The sequence below is a fragment of the Rattus rattus genome, chromosome 2 (assembly GCF_011064425.1).
Source record: "Rattus rattus isolate New Zealand chromosome 2, Rrattus_CSIRO_v1, whole genome shotgun sequence".
In the NCBI taxonomy this organism is placed as follows: domain Eukaryota; kingdom Metazoa; phylum Chordata; class Mammalia; order Rodentia; family Muridae; genus Rattus; species Rattus rattus.
The window spans coordinates 172,123,055-172,134,309 of record NC_046155.1 but is presented as its reverse complement, the minus strand read 5'-3'; the positions used below and the strand labels follow the sequence as shown (position 1 = coordinate 172,134,309).

Here is an 11,255-nt window from a genome sequence, read left to right as displayed (position 1 = left end):
CAAATATCTTCTGTTAATGAATCATGTAATGCATTTAAACGTTCTTTGATAAGCACCTACCGTTTTCATTACTAAATAAAAGGCAAAGGTGTATGCCAGTGGGATGATTGCTCTCTCTCATCTTTTTTTTTTTTTTTAAACATTTATTTATTTATTATGTATACATCATACAGCTTTCTGCCTGCATGTATGCAACTACAGGCCAGAAGAGGGCACCAGGTCTGATTATAGGTGGTTGTGAGCCACCATGTGGTTGCTGGGATTTGAACTCAGGACCTCTGGGAGAGCAGACAGTGCTCTTAACCTCTGAGCCATCTCTCCAGCCTCCTGCTCTCTCTCATCTTAACTTGAAGAATCACATCTCGGTTGAATAGTTCATCTGCAGGATACAAAGAATCGTCCACAGTTTTCAAAGTTAATTTATATTTTGACTTTATAACCATCATGCCAAGGATGATTCCTGCAGAAATATGCAGCACAAAATAACAGGACCAGGCTGGTGGGATGGCTCAGGAGAAGAAAGTGCTTGCTGTGTAGCCCCAATGACCTGAGTATGATTCCTGGCTCCCAATGTGGCAGAGGAGAACAGATTCCTGTGAGTTGTTCTCTGACCTCCATCTGTGTGCCAGGGAACCCGCGGCTGACCCCATACACAGACAAGTACACAAAATAAACAAATAAATGAACAATTGTAACAAAAAAACAATTGTGGGGCTGGAGAAATGGCTCAGCGATTCAGAGAACTGATTGCTCTTCCAGAGGACCTGAATTCAATTCCCAGCACCCACATGGTGGCTCAAAACCATGTGGAGTGGGCTTCAATGCCCTCTTCTGGTGTGTCTGAAGACAGCAACAGTATATATATAATTATATATATAATATATACTATATATATTGTATATACAATAATCTTTAAAAAAAAACCAAAACCCCCAAACCCAAAGTTGTTCTATGACCTTCACACACGCACTGTGATGTACATACACTTGCCTTACACAGACATACATTATGTGCATGCATGGGCACGCAGACACACACACACACACACACACACACACACACACAATAATAATGAAAATTTAAAAACAGAATAAGTATGCTATGGTCATTTGGAAATTCTGTTCCAATGTCAGGAAAATTCATCTGTTATGAAACTCAAGTCATCAACTCAAATAACCTAGAAGATTTGTTCTTTTCATTTCCTTTTTTATTCATATGCATCTGTGTGTGTCTGAGCATGTGAGGCAGGTGCCCATGGAGGCAGAGGGCATTGGATCCCCTAGAAGTGGAGTTACAGGCAGTCGTGGGTGCTGGGAACCACACTCAGGCCCTCTGCGAGAGCAGCACATGCTCTTAACTGCTGAACTCCCTCTGCGAGAGCAGCACATGCTCTTAACTGCTGAACTCCCTCTGCGAGAGCAGCGCATGCTCTTAACTGCTGAACTCCCTCTGTGAGAGCAGCACATGCTCTTAACTGCTGAACTCCCTCTCTAGTCTCAGAGTAACTAAAAATACTTTGTCTAGTCTATGTGATGGGTGTACTGTCTGCATGTATGCATGCACACTGCATGTATGCAACGGCTTGGGAAGGCACAAGAGTGCGTGGGTTCCCTTAGAACTAGAATTGCAGATGGTTGTGAGCCACCATGTGGTTGCTGGGAATTGAACTCGGGACCTCTGGAAGAGAAACCAGTGCTCTGAATGGCTGGGCCATCTTACCAGCTCCCTACATTTTTTTTAAAAAGAAAAATTGTTATTTATTATTATTGTGTTTGTGAGCTTGGACAACCATGTGTCTTGCAGGGTACTTGTGTGACAGTCCAGTGAGCAAACCCAGGACACCAGGTGTGCTTCTTAACCTCCATTTTTAATTTGACACAAACTAGAGCCACTTGGGAAAAGAGAATCTTAATTGAGGAGTTGCCTAGATCAGACTGGCCAGTGGGAGTGTCTGTAGGGGCATTGTGGGAGGGCCTAGACCATTGTGGGCGGTGCCATTCGCTGATAGGTGTGGTGGCGTGCAGGTCTTTAATCCCAGCTGGAGGCTGAGGCAGGCGGACTTGTTGAGCTCATGGCCAGCCTGATCTACACAGGACTGCGTAGTTTCAGAGAGCAAGCCCCAAAGCAGGGTTCTTCCACGGTCCTTGCCTCTGGTTTCTTGCTTGTTCCTGTGCTGGACCCCTATGGTGGGCTGTGACCTGAAGTGTAAAATGAAATAAACTTTTTCCTCCCCAAGATGCTCTTGGTTAGAATGTTTTGTAGCAGCTGCAGAAAGCAGCTGAGGACACTAAGTTTGAGAGGAATCAAGTTGAATGGAAGAGATTTGAGCGCATGAACGAAAGAAAATGACCATCGGGGTTGGGGATTTAGCTTTAGTGGTAGAGCGCTGCCCAGCAAGCGCAAGGCCCTAGGTTTGGTCCTCAGCTCCGGAAAAAAAAAAAAAAAAAAAAAAAAAAAATGACCATCAACCACGTCAGACTCTGAGGTGGGTTGGTTAGCGCGGTATCTGGGAAAGAGAATCTAGGAGGAACCTATACACTGTTATTTTGATTAGTTTTCTTATGATTATGATTTGAGAAATGCCCTTATTAGATTAGCCTGTAGGCAAGCCTGTGGGATGTCTTTTTTGATTGATGATTGATGTGGGAGGGCTTAGTCCACTTTGGGAGATGCCAAGCTGGGCAGATAGCTATGGGGCAAACTGAGCAAGCCAGTAAGCAGCGTTCCTCCAGGGCCTCGGCTTGAATGCCTACTCTAGGTTCCAGACTTGACTTTCCTCAGTGAGGGATTACAGCTGCAGACTGAAATAAACCCCTTTCTCCTCAAGTTGCTTTTTGGTTATGATGCTTATCACAGTCATAGGAAGCAAACTAAGGCACTGCTAAGCCTTCTCAGGAGTTGGTGTTTCTGGAAATTTGATGAGTTCTCAACAACCACAAAAAACCCAGTAGGGTAAAAGAGAAACCCTACGGCTAGCAGATACGGCGGCACATGCTCGCCATCCCGGCTCTTACGTGCTGATGCAGGAGGACTTTGAATTTGAAGCCAGCCTGTTCTACACAGTTGGAACTTGTCTCGCCAAAGAAATGGAGCCGGGCGTGCTGACTCACACCTGCAATGGCGCTGGGGAGGCGGAGGCAGGAGAATCAGGAGCTCAAGGCTACCTTTGGCTAAGAAGCGAATACGAGGCCAGCCTGAGTAAGATGTCAGTTCCCTCTCCAAGCAAAAACTAAAACCAAACAAACCCAAACCCAAAGGCTAAACAGAGAGAAAGAATATAGAAAAATAACCCTAAACGCAAAGCAGAGAATGATGGGAACGATGGAGTTGCAGAGATGTGTTGTCTTGGAAACCGCTCTGCAGTATTGTCATAGGAACCAGAGGGCCATGTGTTGTCATGGAAACCACTCCTATTAGGGATGCTTCAGAACTATTTTTAAACCCTCTGGCAATCAGTGTAGGATCTCAGTGTGAGATCCGGCAGGCAACTGATCCCACTAAGGACATGTGTATAATATATAAGCACACACATATAAAGTTTGTATGTATATATTTTCTACATGAAAAATATTTTTTTAATTGAGATAGTTTCCCAAAGCATAGGCTGACCTCAAATTTGAAATACATCCAAGGACAACCCACCTGCCAAGGGTTTACAGGTGTGCACCATCATGCTGACTTTTTTTTTTAGACTTATTCATTTATTATATATAAGTACACTGTAGCTGTCTTCAGACACACCAGAAGAGGGCATCAGATCCCATTACAGATGGTTGTGAGCCACCATGTGGTTGCTGGGATTTGAACTCAGGACCTCTGGAAGAGCAGTCAGTGCTCCTAACCACTGAGCCATCTCTCCAGCCCCCAATGTATCATTTTTGTTTCTGTGTTTGGTAGTGTCATTTGCTTACCCTGTGTGCTTGTGCTGGCCAGAGGTCAATGTGGGAATCTTCTCCAATTGTTCTCCACTTTATTTAGAGACCGGGTTTCACTATGTAGCGAAGGTTGACCTAGAATTTGCTATGTAGACCAGGCTGGCCTCAAACTCAGAGATCTTCCTGTCTCTGCCTTCTGAGTGCTGGGATTAAAGTCATGTGCCACAACTGCCCAGCTCACCATGAATTTTTTTTTCTATTACCATGAGTATTTCTTATTTACATTTCGAATGTTATTCCCTTTCCTGGTTTCCAGGCCAACATCCCCTAACCCCTCTCCCTCCCCTTCCTTATGGGTGTTCCCTCCCCACCCTCCCCCATTGTCCGACTCCCCCAGCTGTCTAGTTCACTGGGGGTTCAGTCTTAGCAGGACCCAGGGCTTCCCCTTCCACTGGTGCTCTTACTAGGATATTCATTGCTACCTATGAGGTCAGAGTCCAGGGTCAGTCCATGTATAGTCTTTAGGTAGTGGCTTAGTCCCTGGAAGCTCTGGTTGCTTGGCATTGTTGTACATATGGGGTCTCGAGCCCCTTCAAGCTCTTCCAGTCCTTTCTCTGATTCCTTCAATGGGGGTCCCGTTCTCAGTTCAGTGGTTTGCTGCTGGCATTCGCCTCTGTATTTGCTGTATTCTGGCTGTGTCTCTCAGGATCACCATGAATTTTTGAGGCAGTGTCTCACACTGGTCTGGATCCTGCTGTTTCGGGCAGATTGGCTGATCGGGGGTTCCTGTCTCTGTCTCCAGCGCTGGGATTAAAGGCCCATGATGCCACACCTCACTTCTTTCTCTCTTTTTTTTTTTTTTTTCCCGGAGCTGGGGACCGAACCCAGGGCCTTGCGCTTGCTAGGCAAGCGCTCTACCACTGAGCTAAATCCCAACCCCAAACATTCTTAGTCTACTGGAGAAATCTCAGTTTCTGGGCCACAGAATTACCTTCTTTGTAGTTATTTGTGATATGGTTGGTTAAATTCAGACATAACCCTAGTCACAGGAAATTTCGTCTTAGGCACCTCAACTTTAGTGAATGTCGTGAGGTAAATCGTTTTCTTTCTTTCTTCTTGTTTGCTTCTGATTTCTTCAGCAGTGCTGAGATTGACTCCAGGGGCTCCAAAGTGTTTTGCCACTGAAGTACCCGGAGGTTTAAACGTACTTATTTATTTATTTACACGAGTGGGTATTCTACACGTATATATCTGTGCACCACATATATACAGGGCCTGCAGAAGCCGGAAGAGGGCACTGGGTTCCCAGAGCTGTAATTATAGTTGTGAGCTGCCATGTGGGTGTTGGGAACCAAACCTGGGTACTCTGGAATTCTCCAGTGCTAACTGCTGAGTTATCTTTCCAGCCCTGATTACTTTGTACTTTATCACAACAACAACAACAATAACAACAACAACAACAGCAGCAAATTATAAAAGTTGCCAAACATGGAGGCACAAGCCTTTAATTCTAGCAGCCAGGAAGTAGATACAGGTAGGTTTCTGTGAGTTCCAGGCCAACATAGTCTACACAGAAAGTTCCAGACCATCCAGGGCTGCACAGTAGGACCCTGCCGAGGGGTTGAGGGATACATACATACATACATACATATATATGTAAATAAATAAGTATATATTTGTATATATGTGTGTGTATACTTTTTAAAAAAGATATATTTATTTATTATATATAAGTCTTCAGACACACCAGAAGAGAGCATCAGATCCCATGACAGATGGCTGTGAGCCACCATGTGGTTGCTGGGATTTGGACTCAGGACCTCTGGAAAAGCAGTCCGTGCTTTTAACCACTGAGCCATCTCCCCAGCCCGTGTTTATATAAATTTAAAGAGACAAAAGTAGTTGGTGGTGGAGAAATGGCTCTGGAGGGATGCAGAATGTGGACTTTTTGCCCAGTGGACACCTGATCGGTCACAGCGGTCCCCCATCTTTTCTGTCTTCCACATTAAGCCTGATTGCAGAGCTCACAGCAGGCCAGGGTGATGCTTAGCAACCAGTAGACTGTTGCCATGGAGACCGCCGGGGATGCAGATCTGAGGCCCTTGTGCAGGAAGCAAGTGCGCATGAGCCATCTTCAACTAGCTAGCTCCGTGCAGCTTAGGGGATCAAAGCTGTGTGACCCGTGCTGGCTGGAGTAGGCGTCCTTGCTCTTCGGGGCCAGAGCCTGCGCTTGGGAAGCAACTGTGCTCCAGGCTCCTGTCCTTGGCCTGGATGAACCGTCAGAAGTGGGGGAGGCCAGAACATCCCTGTGAACCTGTGGAGCGCCAGGCTCCAGGAACCGGCGAGGGCTGATTGCACCATATTTGGGACACGTGAGCACCAGGGGCTCAGGCTGGGAAGGAAGATCCTGGGTGGGGGTGGGGAGGGTGGGCAAGGCGTCTTGTAAGGCCAAAGCAGTGGAGGAATCAGGGGAGACCCTAGGTGCCTGTCCATCTTCCAGGGAATCTGACCTCACTGTCCTGTCACCTTGCAGGATTCATATTTGGGGACCGCCTTACCTCCACCATCTCCCTCATAGACTCTGTTTCACACATAGGTAAAGCAGGAAGATGTCGGAGCCCATGGCCATGAACCTGCTGGAGGATTGGTGCCGGGGCATGGGAATGGACATCCACAGGTCCCTGCTGGTCACTGGTATCCCTGAGCACTGTGGCCACGCAGAAATCGAGGAGACCTTGAATGGGGTCCTCTTGCCACTGGGCACATACCGTATACTCAACAAAATGTTTTTGAGGCAAGAGAATGTGAAGGCTGCTCTAGTTGAGGTTAGCGAGGGTGTGAATCTAAGCTCCATACCCCGGGAGTTCCCAGGGAGGGGCGGTGTCTGGAGAGTGGTCTGCAGGGACCCCACCCAGGATGATGAGTTTTTAAAAAATCTGAACGAATTCCTGGATGCTGAAGGACGCACTTGGGAGGATGTGGTGCGCCTCTTGCGGCTTAACCCCAACCCACCACTCCCGAATTCAAACCAGCCTCCACCAAACTGGGCAGAAGCCTTGGGGTTGCTCATGGGCGCGGTAGTACAGGTCATCTTCTACATGGATGCTGCGATCCGTAATCGGGAGGAAGAAGCGAGGGCTGAGGAGGCTGCTGAGGCTGAGTTGATGGAGGCTTGGGCTTCCACTGCGAGGAGGAGAGTAAAGAAGGAACCCGGGCTGGGCGTAGAAGTGGGCTCGACTTTCAAGATGGAGGACCGAAACTATTGGAAGAACACAGAGGACCATGGTGACCCTCCGAAGCCTCTAGTTCGCAGGGCTGGAGGTAAGATTCGCTCCAGGAGAAGGAAACAGAAAAAAAATCCTAAGCAAGAACCAATATGCTGGAGAAAACCCCAAGGCAGCAATTATAACAAGGCTAATTTGGAAGCTGGTGAAGCTACGGCTACCCAAAGCTCAGAGGTCCCAGAGTCTGCGAAGAACAACAAAAACCCCTTTGTGAAGCAGGAGGAGACAGTTTGGAAGAAGAAAAGAGTCTGGAGGGATCCCAACGATTTTCCTCGGAGTGCGCTGCCCACAGCTGACAGCCCCGGGAATCTAGAGGATTCAGATCAAGATGGTGGACCTGAGAACCCCCCAAAGAAGAAAGCCATGACCTGGGCCTCAAACAGGATCCATACCCCCATGAGGAAGAAGAAGAAGATGAGCTTGGGTGCTCTCTCCTATGTCCTGGTTGATTCTGAAGCCACCAAGAACAAGACGGTGATTCCAAAGAAAGGGCCTGGTTCTACAAGATCGGTGTCAGTTCCTCAGGGGACCCAACCTGATGATGCACCTGCTTCAACATCCAGGGCTCAGAAGACCAAGCCAGGAGGCTTCCCTCGAGTCTCCAAAGGTGAATGTGTACAGAGATGGCTTGGTTAGTTAAAGTGGAGGTTCAATGGGGATGCAGAGGGGTCCACAAGTATGGTAGGGTCAACAGGGTAACCAGAATGACTTCAGGGTACTGGGGGTTGTAAAAAGACACCCTCCTAGGTGAGGGTTGGTGAGTGAACTCCTGGGCCTCCTTCCTAGAACCTTTGCTAGGCATCATTGGGGTCACTGCAGATCCTTGACCATCTGACCTATTTCCCTCCATAATAATGTAACAGTTTTGGCACAGGACAACTTGGTACATGCTTGTAATCCCAGCACTTGGGAGGCGAAGCAGAGGGTTGAGAGTTTGAGGTTAGCTGGGCTACATAAAAATTTACGATTTGAGATTCTGTTGTCTGTTAGGGTATAGGGCCCTAAGGCTAATGTTTCTAGTGCCTGGCTGTGGTCCTGGACTCAGGAGGTTTTCAGGCAGTAACTATCTAATTATGGTTCTCCCTGTTTCTTTTGGTGTGTTCTGATCTGTCCCTAGATTTCAGGAAGCTATGATTTGAGGAACCCTGTTGCCAAGGAGGTGGAAGAGCTTCAAGGAAGAAGTAACAAGTTGGAAGCGGACTTTTTCTCTGTGGTTGACTGAACTGCGACTGTGGACCATTGGGGGCCCCGTATGCACGTGTGGGTCTGACCCACACTGGCAACAATGTAAGGCCTTAGGTGGGGGATACTGTTCTGGAGAGACTCTTTCTGTGTCTTTTCCTGAGTTGGAGCTACTTTTCATCTCTGTACACCCTCAAAGGTGGACAAAGTAATTAGTAGCCTTGGGAAATTCTAGAATGTTCTTTCCCACAAGGCGGCTCCTGGTATTGCGTACCCACACTTAGCCTTTGTTCTCCTCTATCCCCTGCTTTTTGCTCTGGAGGCACAGCCTACCCGCACAGCCTGATGTCCAGGAGGGCAGGCAGACATTTTCTCTTACACTACATGTTTGGTAAGTTGGACCTTGCTCTTTGAAGCTCAATGTGTGCGTTCTTCATTGTTTGCCTTCCAGCAGCCTAAATGGAAATTGAGGTCCCGAGAGTTAGTTCTGGAAAAAAACAGAACATCTGCCTGTCCTTGAATCCTTCAGTTTTCATTGTCTTTAAAGAAAGCTAGGGGCAGGAAAGATGGTTCAGTGAATAATAGGTCTTGTGGTACAAGCATAAGGACCTGAGTTCTAATCCCTAGGACTCATGTAAAAGTCTGACAGTACTGGTAACACCAGCATCAGGTAGGGCAGACAAGTAGACCCTAAGAGCTTACTGGCCAGACAGCCTATCTGAAATAGTGAGTTTCTGGGCTGGGGAATCACCTAGTGAGGGGCTGGGGGCGTGGCTCAGTGGTAGAGCCCCTGCCTAGAACCCCCCAGTGAGGGACTGGGGGCGTGGCTCAGTGGTAGAGCCTCTGCCTAGCATATGCAAGGCCCTGGGTTCCATCTTAAGAATCAATAAAAAACAAAATGGAATAAAAATGGCACTTTAGTTCCCAAATGAGCTGACTTCTGCCCTCTGAATTTAGTGCCATTAAATCTGACCATGCTGCCCTGTCTCATTCTATGTGCCTGTGAAAGAGAGAGGATGGTGTCCCCTCACCTGTGGTTTCATGTTTAAAAGCAAGAAAGAGAGGCTTCAGATATGGCTCAGTGGGAAAAGGGGCTTGCCATTAAGCCCGAGTCCCTGGGTTCAATCCCCAGTACCCACATTGTGGAAAGAAAGAGGTAATTCCTGAATGTTTCACTCTGACCTCCACATTTATTCCGTGGCACGAGCATGGCCCCATAAATAAATATAATTAAAAAATTATGTGTGAAAGAAGCAAGAGTGTTGATGTGTGGCTGTTATCCCAGCATGTGGAGCCTGAGGCCGGAGAATTGCTCTGAATTCAAGGCCAACTTGGGCTACAGAATAAGATCCTATCTCAAAATAAATAAGTAAATAAAAACATTTTTTAAAGTGTAGAGAAACAATAACTCAGCTAACTGTGTTGTAATCCAAATGACTGCCACATTCCCTTGGGTGTATAGGATGACTGTCACTAGTTATCAGCACTGTGCTTTGCATATAATTGTACTTCTGTGTGTGTGTGTGTGTGTGTGTGTGTGTGTGTGTTCATCTGTGCATTTGTGCATGGGTGTGTATGGGGGGCAGAGGATTACCTTGGGTGTCACTCCTCGGCCACCATCCACCTTTTTATGGGACGGGGGTCTCTCACTGGCTAATAGGCTAGGCTGGGCCAGGAACCCCCCCGGGGTTCTCCTGTCTGCCTCCCCAGCACTGGGGCTATAAGCCCACGCCGCCACGTTCTTTTTCTTTTTGCACAGGTTCTGAGGATCAAACTCAAATCCTCATTCTTGCAATGTGTTTTTGTAACTGGGCTGTCTCTGCTGCCCCCTAATTAAGTTTCTTGTAAATGTGAACTTCGAGGAGAAAGGAGGAGGTGGAAGGGATTTGAACCCCTGCACGTCCTGTAACAATATCCTAAGTGAGTGTGCGTCTGTGTGTCTCCATCTCCTGTTCAGCTGTGAAAGACATCAGGGTCACTTGCTAATCTGGGCTAACCTGGTACACCACGGGATTTCTGGCCTGGATCTGCAGCCCTCCTGAGATTTCATGACCGACCCTCTCTCTGTCCCTGCACTTCAGTTTTCTTGATCCAAAAACTGTCTGTGAATCAGTCAACCACCAGGCACATTTCTTGTGGTAATTCTTGAGGCTGAATTACATCTTTGTGGACGCAGCACATTGATACACCGATGGATGAATGCAAATGCGTGAGCGTAGAGTAAAGCTGTGTAAATGAAGTCTCTGTGTGGTCTGTCTTATTTGCGGAGGGTGTGCGAGGAGAACAGAGCTCAGAGGGAGATTTCTCTGCTGAGCTGTAAGAGGCGTGACCGTTGTGAATTTCCCAGCAGAGAAGCCATTTGGTCTTGGTTGTGGCCGGTCATCAAAACCCCCAATGACCTTACAGTTTCTACAGTAGGTAATAAGTGATGCTGAATGGTATGAGGGTACCAGGTTGTTGTTGTTGTTGCTGTTGTTGTTGCTGTTGTTGTTGTTGACTTATGTTTTGGTATGAGGGACTGAACCTAGGGCTTCTCACAAACTAGGTAATCACTCCACTGCTAAGCCACGCCCCCAGCCCCTCACTGGGGGATTCTAGGCAGGGGCTCTACCACTGAGGTACATAACCAGCCCTCTTTTTATGTTTTATTTTCAAGCTAGAGTTCAGCTCTGAGTGTAGCTCTGGCTGGCTTTGAACTTGTGGCCTTCCTGCTTCAATTTCCCAAGCAGGTGGAAGTATAGGCCTGTACCATCAGATCTGGTTGATGCCAGTTTATTAAAAAAAGTGTCTAGAGAGTTGAGAGCTCTTTCTTCCCTCACCCCTCTTGGCAGAGGCAGAGGTTTTTTAAAAATCTTATTGTAAGTGCCCCATGTGCCTGCTGTGTGCGGGTACCCATGCCTATGCACTGTATGGT

General features: G+C 47.4%; 1 protein-coding gene across 2 annotated transcripts; it reads left to right on the top strand.

Annotated features, from left to right (window-relative positions):
• Positions 1-5,979: 5,979 nt before the first annotated feature.
• On the top strand, positions 5,980-7,852 carry LOC116892577 (paraneoplastic antigen-like protein 8A). Of its 2 annotated transcripts, none has more exons than XM_032894357.1 (2): positions 5,980-6,247; positions 6,409-7,852. In XM_032894357.1, the coding sequence occupies exon 2, from the start codon at positions 6,485-6,487 to the stop codon at positions 7,793-7,795; it is 1,311 nt and encodes a 436-aa protein (XP_032750248.1). In that variant the 5' UTR covers positions 5,980-6,247; positions 6,409-6,484; the 3' UTR covers positions 7,796-7,852. The 2 variants fall into 2 exon arrangements, with proteins under 2 accessions (XP_032750248.1, XP_032750249.1); XM_032894358.1 differs by having other exon boundaries at positions 6,211-6,275.
• Positions 7,853-11,255: the final 3,403 nt, after the last annotated feature.

Bases quoted from the DNA above. Each gene is read 5' to 3' on its own strand.
- LOC116892577 (XM_032894357.1), top strand. From the start codon at position 6,485: ATGTCGGAGCCCATGGCCATGAACCTGCTGGAGGATTGGTGCCGGGGC.